The 22,416-nt window shown below is 42.1% G+C and overlaps 1 protein-coding gene across 3 annotated transcripts in view; it reads right to left on the bottom strand.

The window, feature by feature from the left end:
- The window catches only part of CD44 (CD44 molecule (Indian blood group)), an 88,542-nt gene that overhangs the window by 5,747 nt on the left and 60,379 nt on the right, over window positions 1-22,416 (bottom strand). For 2 of the 3 annotated variants that reach the window (XM_032413896.1, XM_032413897.1), the window contains exons 6-8: window positions 11,005-11,070; window positions 6,777-6,848; window positions 4,645-4,723 (exon numbers count right to left, since the gene is read on the bottom strand). In XM_032413896.1, the coding sequence (XP_032269787.1) occupies window positions 4,645-4,723; window positions 6,777-6,848; window positions 11,005-11,070 (217 nt within the window). Of the gene's footprint in view, window positions 1-4,644; window positions 4,724-6,776; window positions 6,849-11,004; window positions 11,071-13,735; window positions 13,958-14,831; window positions 14,922-16,690; window positions 16,793-19,891; window positions 20,021-21,461; window positions 21,591-22,416 lie in introns of all 3 variants that reach the window. The other variant, XM_032413898.1, reaches the window with a different exon arrangement.

Below are 22,416 nucleotides of genomic sequence, written 5' to 3'. Positions count from 1 at the left end.
CTTGAGGAAGGGCGGAGGGAAGGTTGCTTGAACTTTGGAGCTAGTCTGTGGGGCTGGGACAATGGGCGCAGTCCACATAAACAAGGGTAGGGGCTGCGAAGGCTTGGTTTTGAGAACTTATTGTTGTGTGGCATGGGGCAACTCATTTAACCTCTCCGACTCTCAGGTTTCTTATCCATAAAATCAAGCCAGTAAGAGTACCAATCCCACAGGATTGTGGAAAGCCCTTGAAACACAGCCTAGCACCGACACATGAGTCTATTATTGTTATTATTTGTTGCTCTTACTCAATGGGATGGGGCAGCCAAGGCCTTGGAGAAGCACCTAGGACAGAATCCAGAGCACAGTAAATGTTCGAGAAACACTGGCTCTAGTTGTTCATAGAACCAGAGCCATATGAGTTTGGGATTTGCTTGTCTTCTGACTGCCTCCACCTAGTCGTTATATTTACTATGAAGATGGCCCAGAAGGCTGAAGGTGGAAGTCTGCTTGTATTTTTTCAAATTCTCAAATGGGTATCTCAGGTGTTCTTTGGAGGGGAGGGGTCTTATTAAAGCAATTCCCATTTGCCGACCTAATGGATGGCTTAGAAGTTGAATGACACATTGTAGGAAAGTGATTAATAATCATAAAAAATGTTGGTGCATGGGTGGGGGCTAGGGACTCATGTTATTTAGTCTAAAAAAAGCTGATTTAGAAAGTGGATAACATTGAACCCATAGGGCTCAGAAATATGGTGCTTGGGTTTGTCCTGCCCCCATTTCCCTTTGGATTTCTGTGTCTCTGCTATCTAAGTTTCTTCAGGAGGACAGGATGATTCTCATGAACAACTAGTCCAATATTTGTTGCTCCAGGCATTAATAATTACTTTTTTTTTTTTTTTACGTACTACATCACTGGTTTATTACAAAAAGACATAACCCAGGAACAGCCTGATGAAAGAGATGCACAGGGCAAGGGCCGAGCAAAGGGTGTGGAGATCCCCTGCCTCTGTGAGAGCACCAATCTCCCCGAACCTCCCCGTGGTCACCAACTCAGAAGCATTAATAACTACTTTTAAAAGACAAGTTCTAATTTTTTTCATTCTTTTTAGTTATAGAACTTTCAGAAAGAACACGAGAGAACACGAGAGCAAGGGGACTTCAGAGGTTGCCCAGCCAACCTCTTCATTATGTAAAACCAGAGACTGAGTCCAAGAAGTCAAGGGTATCATCTGAGGCTACACGACTAGTTACGGCAATAAACAGAGTATCTGCAACTGAGACTTTCTGACTCCAAAGGTCAGAGGTCTCCAGCAAACTGCATCCCGTCTTCACCTCCTTTCTCCTTAAATCTCAGGCATCAATCAGCTGAGCAGTGACCACGTGGTATGGGAGGAGCCATAGTGGGGTCTCACCAGGAGAGGGTGGGCAGGCTGGGTGGGGTGAGAAACCAGGTAGCACACATTTAGGGCATGGAGGAATTTATCTTGAAAGACTTGGGGGAGTAACTCAACAACCGGTCTTCTGTCTCTTCCACCTGACACTCCTTAAAGATATTTAGAGATTTATTTTGCGTTGTGTTGGAGCTGTGTCACCCAACAGGGTAGCCACTAGCCGCAGGTGGCTACTTAGATTTAAACCCATTAAAACTGAACAAAGTTAAAAAGTCACCTCCTCAGTCAACCTAGCCACATTTCAAGTGCTTGGGAGCCACAAAGGTTTTGTGTTAGTGCTGACATAGAACATTTCCATCATTGCTGAAAGTTCTATTGGACAGCTTTGTTCTAGAGGACAGAACAAGGTTGGGTGAAGACAGATCGCAGTGAGCTTGACTGTAGCTGAAGAGAAGAAAGGCATTTCTAAATCATGGAGCTTTACAGAGGGGCCCTACCAAGCAGAGGGGGGATGACTACCCTGGGGGGGGGGGGTGCATCACACAATTATTCCCATGAGACTGACAGCTGGTGAAGGCCTTTTCTGCATGGCCAGTAGGGTGACATCCTTGAATCATTCCAGCTTTGTGAAACCTTCTCTCGTAAGGTCCTCACATTTTTTTTTTCTCCTCTTCATACAAATCAGATCAATTCTTTAGGGGAAGGGCACCTAACCCTTCTTGGGCCTCATCCGATACCTACCAACCCAACTGACTCCTAAGACAATTGTCTGCTCTTAAGGAAATGGAATGAAGTAGGATTTCCACTGGAAAGCTGAAATTCAAGGACTCTGGTTATGAACAGCAAGGTAAGATGACATGGGGCATGACGGGGATGGGAAAAGCTAAAGAAATAATAGGACTGCTCCATTGGCATCTTTATGATGCATGACGCACAGGTCACTTTGTCCTGGAAACCCGTGGTCAAGCCTTGCATGTCAACTTCAGTGACTGCTTTTCTCTTTCATCTTTTAACCAAAGTTCATACACCAGTGCCTGGCACAGAGTATGTTCTCAGTAAAGATCATCTGACTCAAATCCAGCAAGTCAATGTTGCTGCTAAACCTCAAGGTTCTTCTGGGCTGGGATGGCACCCTTTCCATGTTTAATCTTTTCTTCCTTGCTACTCAAAAGATGTTTGCTGGAGAAACGGAAGCCTGCCATGGGTCCTTATTTTCCACCAAACTTTCTTTGATGCAAATAGGATTCTGGATCTCTCTAAAATGTAATGTTCAAAGCAAAAAGGCCCCAGCCTTTTAAGAGGATTGGAAATGGGCTTGCGGCTTTAGAAACGCAGGGCACATTAAGGGGCCTGTGGAGCCGTTAACCACCCGTTAGCTGCGTGGCAAATCTGTTTTAGATGATCAAATCAGGACATAGTAATTTACGGCATCCAAGCAGCTACTTTCCCGGTGAGATACTTGCTGTGCCGGATCCCGCGTGTCCCTGTTTGCCTGTTGCTAGGGTGATGGCTGGTCTTGGGACGAGGGGCCCCTTTCTGCGGCTGACAGGCTGGGGAGCGCCGTGTGAGCTAACCAGCCCCGCGGAGCAGACTCCAGCTGCTCTGGGGGACAGCTGAGAGGCTTCTCGGAGGAATCGGCCCCACTGCCAGCATCTGGGGCCAACGTTTCTATGGCGACGTGTGCAAAGCTTATGGACCGTATATGTAAGCAGAAGGGGTGCAGTCTAGGCCCTGGAACAAAAGGACTCATTTCCAACAATAGCAAATTCATCTTTAATTGAGCAAAAGTAATCTAAGAGAAAACAAGAAGGCTGAGGGAAAGTATAAAGACGCTTTGTAAAGGCTCCCTCAAGTCACGTTATTTAAATTCGGCAAACAAAATCTCTTTCCATTTAGTCATAGGAACCTCCTAGAAGGTCTTTCTGATTTCTTTTCCTAGTTTTTGTTCCTTACACAGTTGGCTATCACGTGTAATTTTTTTTTATTATTCTCTCAAAGGTACAGGTAACAACAGTTATTTGGCTTTAATATAGCACTTTTATTAACTTGTACCAGCGTAAAGTGACATCATCTAGTTTCCTCAGATAACCAGAGATGCTGCATATGTGCTGCACGTGGCCATAGAATTAGCCGTTGCTTTCCAAAAGCCAACAAGAAAGATTCTAGCATGTTCTCCGGGTCTTCTCCCCAACCGAGAGGCCTCATCTGGCCCGTCAGATGATCTAGTGATACAATAAAGGGAGCCCTCCTTGGAAATACGATTCTTTTATCTTGTTGGAAGCAAGCTCCAGGGACATTTATAAAAGGTGGAATGCTCCTCTGCATGGGCTCAGAAGAAAACAGTGCACCTTTAGAGCATCTTGAACAGGAAATTTAGACTCACACTCTGGAGTGCGCTGTCAAAATTCATGTTGCTAGAATGAGGTTTTTCCTTCCTTTCACTTAGGTTGTATATTACGTCTGGAGCCTGGTCACAGATCAGGCAGGTACATGTACTATTTAAATAACTTCCGACGTGGCAGGCCTTGGTTAAGGTGAGGAGAGAGAGGGACCCCTGAGGATATGAAAACAGCCCATATGCTGTTTGACTGTCTTTATTCAGACTTTTGCAAGGAAAATTCTTCATCATTTCATAGGCCTTACTGTCGGGGAGCTCTTCCTAAGCAATAACCTGAATCCTTTCAACTACAGTTTCCAGAAAATACAAAATAGTATCATTACAAAAAAACCCCACAGAAACCCAAGGCCTACTTTAGGTAAGGGTTCTAGAAGGTTCCACAGGCCACAGACAGGCTAACGGGGATGACCAATTCCTAGATCTTTATACAGTGTTTTTGTGCATTGTGAGTGCACTTACTAAATGCTGTTTGATCAATGAATGAGTACATACTTTTATGCCTTCTGGGTGAGATATTTTATAACTTTCATCAGATAGCGTCTCCATGGGTTTAACCCTGAAGAATTTAAGGACCTCGAAAGATTCAACACTACCTAAAAGTGATGGTCCAAATAATCACAGTGTCTCTTTTATCTAAAGAATATGCCAGAGCAGGGATTCTTAAGCTGTACTACACACACGAGTCCCCGGGATCTTGTCAAAACACAGACTCTGATATAAGAGATCTGGGTAGGGCCTGAGATTCTGCATTTTTAACAAGTTCCCAGCGTGTCGAGGCTGCTGGTTCCAGGGGCTACACTCTGGAAGTTCATGGAGCCTACGTTTAAGTGATGTCCTTTCAAAGCAAAGACCCCGAGGTGCATCCCCTTACCTTCTTCGACTATTGACAGCAATGCAAACAGCAAGAATCAAAGCCAAGGCCAGGAGGGAGGCCAAGATGATGAGCCATTCTGGTGAGAGTGAACCAAAAGACACCCGTGAGCTTGGGAAACACACTTTGTAAAAACAAAAATGACTTTATAAATTGACCTGGTCCAAACAAGAACTATACTCAGCATCATGGATGAGTCCAGCCAAATAGCCCTGCCAACTGGCCGATAATACCAGAACAACTCTGCTATAGGCGTCTGTCCAACAGGCCTCTTATTTTAAACCCTTATCACCAGTCAGAATTTTCAAGTTCCTCCAGGAGAAGCATGTCTCCAAAAAAGCGTAGAATGACCTGTAGAAACTTGTAAATGCCTTTGGCGCAGTATTATTAAGGAGACTAAAGGAAATTTATGTTTCCCTTGAAAGGAACATTCCTCTCCTATATAAGAGCATCCACCTTACGTTTTATTAAGAAACACAAATCGGGGCCATGCACTAGTGGGTGGGAAAAGGACACCCCTGTGGAGGGCTGAACTTCTGCACATTCAACCGGGGCCCAGGTGGGGGGGTCATTTGGCAAAACTTATCCTTCAAAATGTGCATGCTTTTGATTCAGCTTTTGATTCCCCCTTCTGAGAATTTATAGGACCTCAGAATTCATTTTGAAGATGTTCATTGCTGTGCTATTTATAATAGTAAAAGTTGGAAACAACCTAATATAAGAGTAAGGGATCAGTTACATAAATTAGGGCATACCCACTCTATTCTGCATGGTGAGAACAGGAGAAGAATATTTACTGACATTGGAAAGCTGTGGGCAGCCAGTTGAGAGTGGTGGTGGTTAACTAAACAGCATGCATGCTGCAATTACATTTTTGTATATAAATTACATTTTAAAATGATGGGAAAGACATCTATGAAAATGGTAACCATGGCATTTCCAGATGGTGGGGTAGCTAATAAATGATTTACATTTTTGTCCTTCGGTTTGTATTTTCTCAAATGTCTCCAATTATCAGGTATCACTTATGGATAAGATGTTATATATAGGTTTTACAATCAAGCTTTAATAGGATAAAAATATGATTTGACAACTTGAATCCATTCTCTTGCCACGTGGGTTGTATATCTGTGCAATGAGCTAGAGCTCAAGAACCAAGAAGGATAAGAAGTCATCGATTGGCCATTCCCCCTTGGGAGTCTTGGATTTCCTCCCATTTCCTGCTCAGGACCGCCTCTGCCTGGCCTCCACCTAGTTAGGTGAGTGTGGGGAGGGAGGTGGAGTCAGGAGGTGGGGAGGCCAACAGGTGGTCCCATTTCTGTTCTTTTCTCTGGTCTCTCCTGTTTGCTCTCACTAGAGCCGAGAAGAATGTTGCATATTGCATCTCTGCGCCCCCCCTTCCCTGGCAGCCCACTCCCTCTCTCCACTTGCTCTTATCCCAGCTGTGCTCAGGCAAGCTGAGGCAAGGGGGCGAGGTGCACCCTACATTCTTCCCTTTTCCCGAGGGAGGCTCAGCTCCAAGGCCTCTGAAGAGGGGAAAGTGAAAAAGAGAATTTACAACCCTGGGAAAACCCTTTCTTCTTTGTAATCTCCCCCTTAGAAATGCTCCATTTTGAGCCCAAGTCAAATAAAGAATTTGCCTCAAGTACCTTAAATCTTGATGCTCAGGAGAGCCAGGTGTCCCAGCCCTCCTACCGCACGTTGTGACTCATTCGGACACTTTCTTCTGTCTGGATCAGGAAAGACTGTCCCTTGAGAAACAGTTGTTTGGGGACCAGAAGAATGTTTTTACTACCCCCCCCGCAAAGGCCCTTATATCTCCTCACTGTCTGCAATGTGAGAAGAAACTTCCATGCCCCAACCCCGATAGAAAGGAGAAACTGGGCAGGGATAGGAAGGACCTGGGTATGGGACAGAGTCCCCTGGGTGATGGATCACTCATCTGGGAAGGAAGCTTTAGAACCTAACATGCCAATTCTTGGGGACAGGCCAGGGACAGACATTCAATTTATGGGACCCAGAAAAAAAAAAGTTCCATTCTTTCCTACCAAGTGCTCTCATTCACCCTTTAGCTTGCAAAGAATGTGCTTTTCTAGTACCCTTTTTTTTTTGCCACACAGCTTGAAACTTACCTGGAATTTGAGGTTTCCGCATAGGACCCGAGGTCGTGTTTGCCCCACCTTCTTCACTCCCACTTGAGTGGCCTAAGGGGAAAAAAACAATATCTCTCAATCAAAGTTTGGAATGCATAACGACCAGTTCCTTACAGAGCAGCACACAGGGCCAACCTCTCTACGCTCTGCATCACTGAGAAGCTATTTATAGATTCAAGCCGCAGACATTTATAAAGTGTTACACGAAAGATATCTCCCCAGAAAAGTTGATTTGATTAAGGCCAGCGTCTGGAAATGTCATTGTTCATCAAGAACATGAGAATTCTCACCAGCGGTACTGTGCAGTGTTTAAGACCTTGGGCTCCAGAGCCAGGCAGTCCCCCCTCTGCCTCTTGCTAGTGACGTCTGCTGAGTCAAGCTACCCTCTCCAGGTCTCAGTTTTCTCATTCAGAAAATGGGGATAACAATAAAATCCACTTCACCATAATTTTACAGAAGTTTAAAGAAGTGCACAAGAATGGGAATTGTGTGTAGTTGCTCTGTACCATTTCTGATTTAAGACCTTGCTACTCAAAGTGTGGTCCCTGGATCAGCAGCATCAGCATCACGGGGGAGCCTGCTAGGAATACAGAATCTCAGGCCTCACCCCAAACCTACTGAGTCAGAATCTTCATTTTAACAAGATCCCTAGAGGATTCAAACGCTCTGGAAAGTCCAAAGCAAATCTAACAATCTCATCCGTGTCTTCACAGACACAAAAATAAACATTAAAAAATAAGGGTTTAGGAGGCAATGGCCCTTTCTGTCCAGGGAAAATCACCCTATTGGAGTCCCTGCTAATATGTTATTGAAACATGCCTTGTTTTCAGAAGAATGAATATTTTCTACCACTACAAAACAAAATAACGAAACAAGCAAAGCATCTCAAACTGGAAGGAGACGTAGCAAGACAAAGAATCCACAAATCTGATTGTTTGAACACTACGTCAAAAACTAATGATGTACTATATGTTGGCTAACTGAACATAATAAAATAAAAAAGAATCCATAACTCCGTATGGGAGGCTCATCAAAATGAGGGAGGCATCGTGTTTTACTTTTTTATTTTATTTTTTTATTGTTATGTTAATCACCATACATTACATCATTAGTTTTAGATGTAGTGTTCCATGATTCATTGTTTGTGCATAACACCCAGTGCTCCATGCAGAACGTGCCCTCCTCAATACCCACCACCAGGCTAACCCATCCTCCCAGCCCCCTCCCCTCTAGAACCCTCAGTTTGTTTTTCAGAGTCCATCGTCTCTCATGGTTCGTCTCCCCAGGCATCGTGTTTTAAAAGAAACTTCTAAGACATCTCGTGAAGAGACTCACCTAAGTTAAAGCTTCATCTTTTGCTTGTGTTTTTTATGCTTCCTCCTCTGTTTCAAAACAAAATTTGAAAATATCCCACAAAAATGAACTTGTTCCCTCCTATCCATGGGGAACCTACTGCAAAATTCTGAAGTCTACCAAGGGAAGAAAAAGCAAATCAGGGCAGTCTGTCTGGCTAAGCAATGGATGAAGATGGCCAGGGTTGAATTAAAGGAAGATGTCTGCGGAGAGTCAAACTTTAGACAGTGGACAGTGCAATTTTGATGATGATGGTTATTTTGGATAGGCTGACTCCTGTTTATGCAATCTGATGTTTTCGTTAAACTTGAAATGGAACAAAACAAATTCTTACCAGACCTCGGGCCATTCAACACCTCTTATGCCACTTTGACAGTGGCCTTGTACTTTGCAAATCTTGGGAGTCCAAGGTGCTTTTCCTAGCTGCCCCCCGGGGTCCTTGGTCATTGGCACGTCTTCACCTGCATGGGTCATGAGATGCTGGCCATCTACACTGAAGATCTTCGGGTTTGAAAGCCATCTAAGCAGTAGAGGCACTCTCCCTGGTCTTTCTCTGACTCATAGCAGCCTTTGATATTTGAAAAGGAGGCCACTAATGGATCATAATCTCTTTATTTTGGTTTTCAAAAAAAGCGCTCCCAGCAAGGAAAGATCTGGGTGTGTGTACAACAAGATGAAACCTCCCACTTGAACAATACACACCTGCACAGAAGTCAAACAAAAGAGATGGCTCCCGCCCACCTGATTCTCACTTCAAGCAAAAGCCAGAGAAGATGGACGAGATAGAGCAGGCCTCACCTTGCACTCCAGAGGTCTGCAAATCCAGCCAGCGTAGGGCTGGCTGGGAAAGCAAGCTTTGCAAAGACGGACACTTGACACTGTAATTTGGAGATGAGATCCAACCTGAGACGTGTGCACAGAGATAATTCAACTGGCCTTGACTGTGAGAAAAACAGTCTAGGACAGAGCTTCTCAAACTTCAGTGCACATACAAAACAACCAGTGTGGGGGGAGGTCTAGTTAAAATGCAGACCTTGATTCAGTAGGTCTGGGATGGCTGGGGATTCTGCATTTCCAGCCAGCTCCTAGGAGATGTCCCAGTGGCTGGTCCAAGGACCACACTTGGAGTAGCTAGGGTCTCTTGATTTTAGAGAGCATGGTTGAAATAATAACTCCCTATCATTTCCCAAAATTTTTCATTTTCCTGATAGCTCTCGTTCTTCACAAAACTCTGGGAGGTCACAGAGGCAGGTGTCCTGATCACCTTTTTTACTAAAAAGGAAACTGAGTTTGGGAAAGGCTAAATGCCCCATCCAAGGAACCTAAAGAGCTTGGGACTTCTGTCTTTACTTTAGAAGCATTTCTAATGAACCCCTCTATCCTGTGCTCTTGCATGAAAGCTTATTACTGAGCCACCATGTAAATATCTGTCTTCATATTTGCTTTAAGTGTGTGAATCTTAAGGCCTGGAGGCAACTGCAGCCCTGACTTGGGCATGGAGGGAAGACCATGGTCCAGATGGATTCCCTGGTTTTCATGGGGTCACCTGGACTGAGGATATCAGGGCCACTGGTATCAGCAGGACTTTCAGTGGTTCCAGCGTTACTGGTCACAAGTAAACCTGCCTCATGTCAGACTTTGGTGCCTGCAGTAATGTTTCCAGGGGTGTGATCTGAGATACAGCAAACATGTATCCATTTAATAATACGTGCCTGGCAGTAATTATGGTCATTATGGAGTGTTTTCTTCAGAACATACTTATAGGGGCGCCTGGGTGGCTCAGTCGTTAAGCGCCTGCCTTCGGCTCAGGTCATGATCCCAGGGTCCTGGGATCGAGCCCCGCATCGGGCTCCCTGCTCCGCAGGAAGCCTGCTTCTCCCTCTCCCACTCCCCCTGCTTGTATTCCCTCTCTCGCTGTGTCTCTCTCTGTCAAATAAATAAATAAAATCTTAAAAAAAAAAAAAAAAAGAACATACTTATAGAGGCAATATGAGACCTCGGGGCTTGAAACCTGGCTCCACTACTCAACTTACCAGTCATGTCAACCCAGCCAAGGTACTTGCCCTTTCAGAGTCTTAGTGTCCTTGTCTGGAATACAGGGATGCTAACCATACTTTCATAGGTCACAGGGTTTGTAGGATGATTACATAAAGTAATATTAGATGAACCATATGGAATCGTGGATATTCAACTGTTGACCTACAAAAATAGCAGCTTCATCTGGTCTACCCTACTACATGGAAAGTGTTTAGTACAACACCAGCAGCACACAGTAAATTCTCAGTAAATGCTAGCTACAGTGCCATATGCTTTACACCTTTACACCTGTTTCATCATTTAGTCTTTAAAACAATGCCCTGCAACAATTATTATTATCCCAATTTTAATCGTTAGGAAACTGAGTCTCAAATCCCTTAAGCAACATCCTCAGTTAGTATATGGAGGAGCTGGGATCAAGCCCAGGCCATTCTTACTCCAAGACCCATGTTCTTAATCAGGCTGGTGTAGTACAATGCTAAATTGAGACCTTGCCTGAATTCTTCCTGATCCTTCCACATGGAAGACTTCTCTCTCCAACACAGTAGTTCTCAAAGTGCGGTCCCTGTCCCTGCAGCACCAGCATCACCAGGGAACTTACTAGAAATAAATATGCTCAAGCTCCACCTCAGACCTACCGCATCAGAAACCTTAAGAATGGGGCCCACCAGTGTGATTTAATAAGCACTCTCCAAGATTGTGATGCATGCTAAGAAAGTCTGAGAACCACTCTTCTTGAGACACTGACTCATGCTTTATTAATCATCAGCAGGCTCAGTGATGATAACAGTAAATGACTACAGTAGCTCAAACTCACCAGCTGATTCTGATCCATGAGTGGTATGGGATGTTCCACTGGGGTGAACTGATGAGTCTTGGTCTTCTGTAAAGAGTAATCAGAAAGATTCATTACTGGTGTTCCACTGCAATCTGCATTTCCTCACTTTTGCTATTTCAGACACCCTATCACCAAATTTAGTGTGTTAAAGGTCATCAAAAAACCAATGGCAAGGAACCTTGAATGGCTCCATGGTACTAATTACTGTTCATTGCTGGATCCACTGGTGAGTAGGTTAGGGCTTTAATCACGATAAAGGAAACTGGGACAGCACAGACCATCCAGGATGACCACAGGAAGTGTGGTTTTGGTAGAAATGTAAGAACATAACACTCTCACAAAAATATCATGATGTCTTCGCAGATCTGAGGTTGGAACTTGATACTGCGTCTTTGAAATAAAGACTCTATGTTTTGAATTACACAAATGGGATCACTGGGAGTGTGTGTACTCTCTGACTCAGAGCATGAGCCACTTAAAGAGATTTCTCTGAGGCAGGAAATAGAAAATGGTTTTGGTGTGCAGTAAAGGATCTTGGTGTTGAATTATGTAAAAATTCAAAGGGAAAAGTCAAATGCTTATTTAGAGAAAAAGAGCCTAGAGATAAATGAAAAAGGAATAAGAAGATGTGTGTTAACATGTAAAAAATGTGGACCTGGTTATTAGAATATATTTTAAAAAATAACATTTTTCAAAATTCAAATCTGTATTTTCAACACCAAGAGTTAATATAATCCCATCTTCCCAAATATCTATCACCAAAAGGCTTTAGATTGAGACAAGCTCATGAACTGCTCAAATCTGGGTCTGCAGGTCAAATCTCAGATTCAGCCTATGGAAACCCCTGCTCTTCTCCCTCTTCCCCACACACTTTCCAATGTGCTGGAATCTTAAAAAAACAATACAAAACAAAACAACAAGACAACAACAAGACAAACAACAATAACACAGAAAGGGATAATGGTTTCATAAAATGGCTACAGTCACCCATTATGAAGACCTGTAAGGAAAATATAGTAATCTGATCATCACCATTTCCTTGATTAGAGAAGGCGGAGGTAGACGTCCTGTCATCTCTCGTGTAATTGTACAGGAGAGACAGATTGCTTTGTTCCTTAGTAAGAATACTCGAAAACAGCATTTGCCAAAATGCCAACACCGGTACCCCCAAGACCACCACCACCATTGTCACCACCACCACCGCCAGCACTGCAACCACCACCATAATGGTGAATGTTTTAGTTCTTAACATGAAGCATCAAGACAGAGAAAAACGTATGGGAAGAAATAAGCTTTATCTGAGTGGCATGGAAGAAAACCAAGGATGACAGTTGAATCACTTACTAACCATTAATCCATGAAGAACCACAGAAAATCTGTTTGATCATGGAATTATAGAAGGAATCAGCATCTGTGAGTATCAATTTTGTAGAAAGCATTTTATTTACTAACAAATAGGCTATGTAACCCTTCCACGATACTATTACTTTTAAAATTGCCATTTAAAATTTAAATTCATTTGATTGTACCACAGTCCTTATTCTGCCAAGAGAAAAGAGGCAGTGCTCTAAGATTAATTTCTTTGGAAGAAAATGGACAATGCTACTCGGGATGTTTAATAACTGAGGGCAGAACCATGATGAATAATGAATCAAAGGGTGTGAGGAGTTTTGTCTTGCCAATATCACCAAAGTTAGTATTTTTAAAAACTGCTTTTCTGGAAGCTCTGGGTGAGCAGCCCAGAGGAAAGAATCCAAGCACTTGGCATTCTGAGTCTTCTGTCCCCATATCAATTAGAGCATCACAGATGTCATCTGTTTTATATACTGGGTTCTCATAAGACTTATTCTTTTTGCAGGGGAGGAGAGGCAGACCTTGCTACAAATCCATATATATTTAAAATCACAAATCTTTAATATAATTCAATGGTTGAGTGGCAAGAAACACTTGAATCACTGGCACGGGGAGGAGAGATTCCAATTCTCATTTCTTATCCAGAGTAGGTATTTCCAGTTCATTTTTCTTCAATGTAAGTTTCTTAATGCAAATGAAAGAACAAAGAAAGGGAGAAGTAGGGGAGACTGCTTATTTGAGAAAAGAAGTCTCACTCTCCTTTTAGGTCCGTGTCCAACTTAATTGAATAAGTCATCTTTAGTCATCTCTTTGCCATTGCAATAGGAAAAGTCATGCCTATTCATTATTAGTAGATTAAATCATAAAGTTTGAGGTGTGAATCATAAGTAGGTTTAGCCACGAGCCCTTCACTGAAAGTAAAATTCATCAATCCATCACCAGTAAAGAAAATAATTTCAGAACAAAGATATCAGCATATGGAAATGAGTCACATGTTGGGTAAAACCTTCAGGTAGCATATCTGAGTTGAATCAAATGAAATTGCTAATATTTGACTACTTTGACCTACAAAAGCATTGATTTCATATGGCTCAAATTAATATACCACAAGATTAGGAACAAAGAAAGAAATTCTACCTTAACAACAAGGTCACAAAAATAAACGGAGACTAAACTGGCAAATAAAAGCATTATTTATCTAAAATAAATCTAACTTTATTTGCACTAGAATGATGACCTGGGATAAAGGCCATTCCCATATCACAAATCGGTCTAATCACAGCCCACACAGAAAATGTCCCCCTATAGTATGAAATTACGTGTTGTTTCTCTCTGTAGAGAAATCCAACCGGATAACAAATGGCCAAGTTACCTGAAAAGAAACGAATAACGTTAGAGTTGGAATCTCCAGCAATATTGACTTCAGTAACTCCAAGGGACCCCGTGTTAGCAGGGGTCACCGGGATGAGGGTCCTGTATTCCCCCGTGGCTGGTGAGTGAGAAGTAGAACCTTCCACTGAAGTAGCTGAGTCTTTAGGAAGATGTCCACCTCTTTTTCCGCCTCTGCCATCAGTCCTATCTGTGTGGAGGTGGGATCAGTGGTAAGCCCACAGTTGTGAGACCACCACCCATTGGGTGCTTGTCTTCAGAACCTGCCAGTGCTGCAAAAGCTTTCCACTTGTTATTCATGAGTATGGAGCAAAAGACAGTGCAGTTCATTCCTACTATTACTGAACCCAAGTGATATTTTGCAATCTGCACCACCTGGACATGATTCAATGGAAAAGATTCTGGTGATCCCAATACCCAAGAAAGGGATTTGTCGCAACATCTGCCTGGATTGTTAAAGTTAGGTTTATGCCACTACGACTGTGACCTTGAAGTCAACTCAGGTACTAGATAATCTTGAGCGCTTACTCAACTGGACCCGCCTTTGATGAAGTGGAGAAAACACATCATTGAACTGAAAAGTAAAATTATGTTGCCTGCAAATGGAACTGTAAACGCCAGGTTTCAAAGCCGTGAGGCTTTCATTACTTTTTCCTTTGCCATAGGGGCACTGCTTCTTAGTCACCAGCACTATGGATGTATGTCCAGAGGATGAATGGCAAAATAATATGTTGATGAAAGGAAAACAGAGAGTGATAGAATTCAGACCTTTACACCAATTATAAATCATATGTAAACGATTTTAAAACCACACGACTAACTTTAGAGTTTAAGAAAGCTGACCTTTAAGATTAAGAAATACAGCTTGCACTTAATGTACAATAGCTTCTAAGAGGCCTACAAAGCAGAAAAATCCAAGAACCACCACCAGCCGCACCTTCTGATCAGAAATAACAGCATAATAGCCGCCAAGTGATATACCTCCACCAAAGACACGGTACAAACATCCATGATTTATGGATCTTTATCAAGAGCTGAAGCCAGCTGGGCTTTATAATCCTTACTGCTAGATGTTGGAGTAGAAGTCATTGGATGGTCTTTATCTTCTTCCAAGCCTCCATGTGATGTAGAGAAGCTCTGAGTATGACTCTGCTCTGTTTCAATGAGGGAGGAATCCAGCGTTAATTTGGAGCCATGAAACAAATCCTCTGTTATCTGCTGACAGGAAGGATCTAGCTATGGTAGTGTCAGACAGGTAGGTGCCTAGGAAGACCGAAGTTTGGGTATACCATTCTCCTCTGATTGATAGAAATGTACAACAGAATTCTGTTTTGTCCTTAATTGGCCCTAAGAACCTCTTTTTCAGTACAATCAACAAAGGTAAAGTGCCAAGGTGAAGCCTGAACCAAAACTTTTGTCCACCCTGAATCATCCTGGCCCAATTGTAGCACCGCTTCTAGTCACTTAGGAAAACCGGGGAACACAGAGACAGGGAAAAAGGAATGGTTGAATTCTGGTGCTCCTATACATGATCAAGAGCACCCAGCTGTGGGTCGAGAAGTGGGACTGTAGGGAAATGAATACCAGGATAGCAGGTAGCACAATTCTCATGACAAAAGAGGAAGAAGCTCTAGAATCTAGAACAACTTGCTCAAATAACTCAGATCAAACTTGCACAAAGAAATCTTAAGTCCCTTCTAAAGAATATTAAATTAAAGTTACCATTTTACTCTGTTATTAGGTTTTTGATCTTGTCTGTGAATGAGGATTCTCATCACTGCACCGAAACGTCAGGAAACGCTTGCCTGGGCAAACACAGGGCCCTCACTGACATATACCAATTTGAGGTTGAACCACTGCCCATATCTGAAATCACTTTGACTGTTTTGATTTGATTTCTTTTGTGTTCTTCTAAGAAAGGTACTGACCTCTGAGTTACAGGTGCAAGCATTCCATAAAGCACATCAGTAAGCCATGTCCACCACCACGTACACATGACAACCAGGAGAAAGACATTCACCAAATCCCAATCCCAGTGTCAGAATAAAAGTCAGCAGGGACATTAAGTGGAAACACAAGACCCTCCCTTGGAGGGGACCGTCTTAGGCTTCCCTCCATCTCCTTTGATGTGTAACACTGTGCTACATACATTCTTGGTGATCAATACATGCTTGCTTATTTTTCCTCTGCCTAGAAGGGCTCACATGAAGGACTCTGCCCAGTATGTGTAGCAAGCAGTGAAATGAAGCCCTCTTAATTCTGGATTTCTTTCATATTCTGTCCAGAAATTGCAGATGACTTCAGTCTGATCTCTAGGATAGCCCTGTCCATACAGTGGCAATTTAGCATTGATTCTCTCAGATGTTTAGTAATAGGAAGAGATATTAGCAAATGTTCCTCTTTTGTTCCCGGGCCTCGGCACCTTTGTTAATGGTCAACAGTATGTCTTGCCCCTCTTTTGTGGGCTGCTGTAATTTCCCCATTCTCTATAATTATCTGGACCCAAAATGTCTTTTCACAACCATGAAAGCAACCCTACTCCTCTCCTGCCTTGATTGGAGGAAAGATGGGAACCAAAAGGAGATGGTTAAAACATAGAGAAACCACTGTCTTAGCCATGGTCTTGGGTTTCACTCACATAACTATTTTGGGAAGGAAAATCAGGTTGGGCAGAATCCCACAACCCTTTTAGTTTCCTTAACATAAAGTCATTGCATCTGGAAATCACCAAGAATGAAGGCAAAATCAGATTTAAAGAACCCACCAAGAAAATATAGGCAATGAAGACCCTTTCATACTCCGGGCTGAGCTGAGCCACGTAGCCCTAACTGCACCATTCTACCACCAAGCTTTGCATCCGGGCCAGGGTGAGCAAGAGCTAAAGCGGGACTACAGGCCAGCAGAGGGGCTGTTATATCCTTACGAGTTGTCACTGAAAAAGGTCCTGTCCTGTCCAAGTCTTCCACCAAATGTGTGTTTGGATCTGCAGAAGGCTGACGTGTTGTATTATGGCTGGAGTCCATATCTGAAGGAATCAAATTGGTGTTAATGCTTGATTTACTAAGTTACTCCCTGAGGGTGGTTTATGGTCTCTAGACAAACTATTTTCATATGCAAACCTGGACTAGAGGGAAAAAAAGTACATACTGATTCATGTCTCCAAAACTGGAACAAATTATGACTTCTTCAAAAAGTATCACAAGAAGTAACTGGCTTTCATTTAAAGGCTAAGTGTATGAAAGGTGCAATTTTTGTTTATTTTTGCTGAGTCTGCAAGGACACTAAATAAGCACATGACATGCCTCTCAAGCCTTGCAAAAAGACAGAAACATAGCCCACGTGTGACTTGTCCCATGCCATACAGCTTGCTTCCCTTATAGACACATGTGTTCTGGATCATGGAGAAAAGACAAAATGTACTGGTTCGGACACAATTTTTTCTCATCTCCCTCACCTGGCAAAAGATTTTTTTTTTTTACAACCCTCTTCTCTCTTTTGGTCCTTTCTGCTTCCCAAAGTGAATGTGCGTATAACACATAAAATTATCATCCAATACTACCTACATGGAAGTCACAGGAAGTATTCGGGGGCAAGAAATAAGCGGTAGAGGTCAGTGAATCATTCTCCCCATAAACATAAGTATGAGGTGTCTCTGGAATTTAACGTGTCCAATGCTGAGTGATACAGAAGTGTCACTGAAACATTTAAAGGTGCTGTTTCTAGTAAATATCACGAATCCGTGCTGCTGGAATAACAAGTCCTGAGGGAAACAGTGACCAAACAATCCAAGAGCCCCATTGCTGTTGCTGGCTCTCTAGCTCAAAGTTCACCCACACTGCTGCATCCAGACAGATTTAATCAGGTCCAGATGACTCCAGAAGGAAACACTTGAATATTGGGCACTCGCATCTACACTGAAGCCGTTACATACAAGAAAAGACAACCAAGATCTTTGTAGGACAAAACGTGGCTGACTGTATTATCCCAGGTTTCAAAAAGGAGGAAAGGCCAACCCAAATCAAAACCCCAAATGGATATTCTCCCAGAAACGTCCTGTCTGTTGAAAGTGTCTAGACACTCTTGCTCATCTTCCCTTTTATAAGTAGACTCCTTCAAGACGTTTTGCACTGTTCTATGGTTAAAGCCAATTGTGTTGCCCTTGAATTGTTCAATGTAATGGGCTCTCTTTCTGTTCATCAGTATGGAGGCTTAATATTGATCCAGAAGGGGCATCTGGGTGGCTCAGTTGGTTAAGCGACTGCCTTCGGCTCAGGTCATGATCCTGGAGTCCCGGGATCGAGTCCCACATGGGGCTCCCTGCTCAGCAGGGAGTCTGCTTCTCCCTCTGACCCTCCCCCTTCTCGTACTCGCTCTCTCTCATTCTCTCTCTCTCTCAAATAAATAAATAAAATCTTAAAAAAAAAAAAAATTGATCCAGAAGGCTTTTTACTGGCTTGGCTTTCCACCATGGATATACCAGAGCTTTCAGCACTCATGTGCATGAACATGTATATGTGTTGGGTTTGCATGTGGTACTTCAACCCCACAACCTAATGGCCACAACATAGCCGTTCAAACTCATCTTTCTTTATGACACATGGACCCAGTCGCTCTGAAAAATTGATTCCTTGGTTTCCCTTCCTTTATACCTCTCCTTACATGAGTCTCCTTCCTAGAAAAACTTTCCCTGACTTCCTTTCTCTGACCATCCGTGTTTCTTTTCCATTTTTGAAAAAAAACAGATTACATGCATCTTTCTCTGACATTCTCTGGAGGGTCCTCTGAATTTTTGTGTTTATTGTTGGCAACATTCATTTGACATCTATTACCTATCGTCTAGTACTGTTAGATACATTTTGATTTATCATTGATGATAAATGTTTTCTTTTCCTAGCTAAATTTTAAATCAGCTAAGGTCATGGAACATTGTGTAGCCATAATGCATTGCACATTAGAAGATATTTAATACAATTGTAGCTTAAGGGATATCTGATCATTAACATTGGGGTACAGCATAGTATGTTTTAAAGAAATGAAGCCATAGAAACTGTGGGATTCATTTTGGAGATAATTTTCTTCAATTCAATATTGAGAGACATCATCATTGTGTCTTAGAACCCATTTCCATACAGTTTATGTTATGCATACCCTTGGCAGTTTGGATCCAGATAATATATTCAATGCTATGACTGAAAATTCACATCCTTCTATTGACTCTTTTGGTTTATCTCCCTTTTTGGAATGTGACATTTCTGCCATCAAGACATCTTGTCGAATAATTAAAAAAAAACAAAAAACTTGGGTAACTCAATTCATGGGTATAGTAAGGAGCATGGATTCTTCAGCTTAGTAAAGACTGAGAAAAGGGATGACACCACCGGCTGCCAACTCCTACAGATTCTCTCTGATAAAGAATTCCTTTTGAATATAAAAATTGGTCAAATAGAATCACAATCTTCTATTCTTGCTGAACTACAGCTAGTATCTTTTTTACTCTTTCATTTCTGTTTTTAATTGCTAATAGGTAAATAAGAATGGTATTTAAGAAAACAGGGATTCCATCCTGTATAAAAGTTGTCCATTCATTAAATTTGCAAACATTTATTGAGGGCCAAGAGTGGTCTAAATCCTAAGTCACTGGGTACTGTATTTCTCTCTCAATGTGGCAAGAGTGAATAACGTTTTCTGAGCTTTTTAGTTACTTGTTTGAAATGAGTACTCACCAGTTTTTTACCTCTAAGTTTTCTCTCCCAAAGACAAGTTACATCTTTGGGTCTACAGTGACAATAGTAACTGAATTCGATCACTTCACTCTTTTTAAAACCCTGTACTTAAAAGTAAGTGGAAAAGAAACCTTGAGACTGCTCCATCTTCAGAGAAAATAACTTCCACTCCCACCATCTTAGAACTAATTCTTCTTTACCCCTCTGGCTGAATTCTTCAGTCTCAGCCCAGGATTTCATATTCAGATGAATGCCCATATCACCCCTACCTAGAAAACCAATTTCTAAAGAAACTTCAGGTGCCTTAGGAAGCAGTCTAAAATCAAGGGCACATTTCTAAGTAAATAGCCATTGGGTGGCTTTCAAAAACAGAATATATAAAAAAGCTCAGAGGCTATTACCCATCCATCTTTCTGTTTGATGATCTCGTCCCATTGGATGTGAGACTGGGTCAAAGAAATAAGTCCAGGAGCTGTCCTCTTGACTCTGAGTTGTCATTCTTTGGTCTGGATGGCTGTCTTGGGCTGGGGCTGTTGTGACGATGTAGTTCAAGCAAATGTCAAAGTGTTAGTTGACATCTGGCCAGGGATACATACACTGATACTTTTAAAAAGACTTTATTCTCTAGACAAGACAATGAAAGCATCTTCCTGGTATAGAGGGCCAAGAAGATGTGTAAACACAGAATGTTTTAGCAGGTATGGGTTTGTTCATGCTCATTTACTTAGCAATCAGCATGGGAAGTAGAGGCCACAAAAGCATTAATGACCCCTGCATGAATAAAGGATGAGTTATAGTCATCATGTGAAGATAAAGAAGTGGTTCTTGAACCACACGCCATGTGCCCACCATCCCCTAAAGGAGGAAGTATCTAAGCACATGATGTCATTCTGAGACAACCACATCCCAATGAAATGCACACTGGGCTGGCAGTGATTTAGAGAAGGAATCAGGCTTCCCACAAGATAAACCTGAAATAAATGCCATTCACCTCAAAAGCATGAATGGAATCCATTAGAAGTATTACCTTCTAACAATGGAATTCACAGCTCAAGGGACATATAAGAATTCAACACGTGCTTTTGCATCATTCTGAGCCAGTGGAGATATATAGGTAGAGAAGATTCCAGTAGTAGCCCCTTAGCACCAATCACACCACGCAGCCAGTCACTGAATCCACTGCTCTGGCAGGTAGGCATTCAGAAGCTGCCACACACCTGAAGGACATTCTGCATTATCTTCTATGTTGCAAATGGAGACAGGGGACTATTCTGATACCAAGTGAGAATACAGAATTCACATTCTTTTACAAGACAGGATGCATTTCCGTGTTTCTGCCACACAGACAAAAGAATCATGCATAGCAGCTTGCAGAGCCAAAGTTATCTGGCATCACTTAGAGATGATGACAGAACTCGAGTCCAAGTTCCACAATCCCACAACTCAAGAATAGAGAAAGTGTGTTTTTATAAATGTAAGAAAAGAAGCACCGAGCATTCAAAGAGAAATCTCCAAATAGACATGACCAAAGGGCTAAATGACATCACACAGGTATTTTTTAACTATCTGGCTCCATTTCTTCCAACGTTAGGATTCTAACCAAATGCTTTCTAATGTGCCCAGTATTTCATAAAGCCATGTTGTAGATTCCTTTATAAAACAAGAGGGAGTATTTGGTCAGATCAGTCTCTGCTACAATCTCACTGGGGGATGCCCCAAACTAGATCTGAAAGTGACACACGCAAGAGACATATTCTCTGTGTCTCCTTTGTATGCTATATCATTCCTGTTTTCGTGATTTGTTATGAGCATCTAAGGGTTGGCTCTGTGTTGGCCACATCATAATTTATTAAGGAAACTTAATATCTTGTGACAATTCCTTCAATGTCTTTCTGTTCAGTGTCCTCAATGCTCAACATTTAACCCAAGAGGAAGCTTCCACCCAAGTTTGCTTGTTAAACAATCCATTACCAGCTGTCCCTGCTGTTGAATGAGAGTCTTCTTTTGGTGATTGGGGATATTCCCCAGGCCATCCATTCTCAAACCACTGCTCTTTCTCAGTAGCTGTTTCTTCCATTGTACTACTAGGGATTGCCTGAGCTGTGAGAAGAATGTCAATTGTGAGCCATGATTGTCCAACTTCCTTAACAACACATATCCTAATACTTTAAGGCCATATACACATGGGAGAAAAGGTAGAAAAGGAAAGCAGCAAGGAGAGAGATTATTGGTATTCTGAAAGAGATATTAGAAATCAGTGGCCCAATCCTTCAATTTTTCGGATAGGAAAACTGGGACCTAAAGTAGTTTTGCTCAGATTAAAACAAAGTTAGGACTGGACCACAGTCTATGAATTCCCAGTATGATTCTTAGGTTCTTAGTTTACCATACTCTATGGCCTCATATATCCTTGTCTGAGAGAACAGTGTGTTCAAAGAATTAACCTCTTTGCTGCTGTGATTTGGGGGGAGGACTGTATTATATATACCAACTGATGACAAAATCAGCGTGGTGGGAGGCCTTCTCAAATGGTGGTCACATAATCCATGATCACATGCACTGGAAATGCACCAGCAGTGGATTTGCCCAGCATGAAAGATATTGACAATGACTGGCACATTACGAGGTTACGTCTACATGGCATCCAAAATTGCCAAAATTACTTTTTAACAAAATTAAGTCAATGGAAGAAAACTATTCTAGCCAGTGTTTGGCATTATATAAACAATAGGAACGTGTGGCAAGCTAAAAATGCCAACCCCTTGGTGTTGTAATTGTCCAGTTTTGAAAAGAATAAAATGAATGGAATAAAACTGTATCAGGGTACCTTTGGGAAAAATCAGAAAGCTACTGTCATTTTCATTTATAGCAACTAATAGCAAATTTTTAGTTCAACAAGAAAATGAGAGCCTATAAACTTGCCAAG

This window comes from Phoca vitulina, unplaced genomic scaffold (assembly GCF_004348235.1).
Source record: "Phoca vitulina isolate PV1807 unplaced genomic scaffold, GSC_HSeal_1.0 scaffold16, whole genome shotgun sequence".
NCBI lineage: Eukaryota > Metazoa > Chordata > Mammalia > Carnivora > Phocidae > Phoca > Phoca vitulina.
The sequence above is the reverse complement of the archived record's forward strand: the minus strand, read 5'-3'. Positions and strand labels throughout refer to the sequence as shown.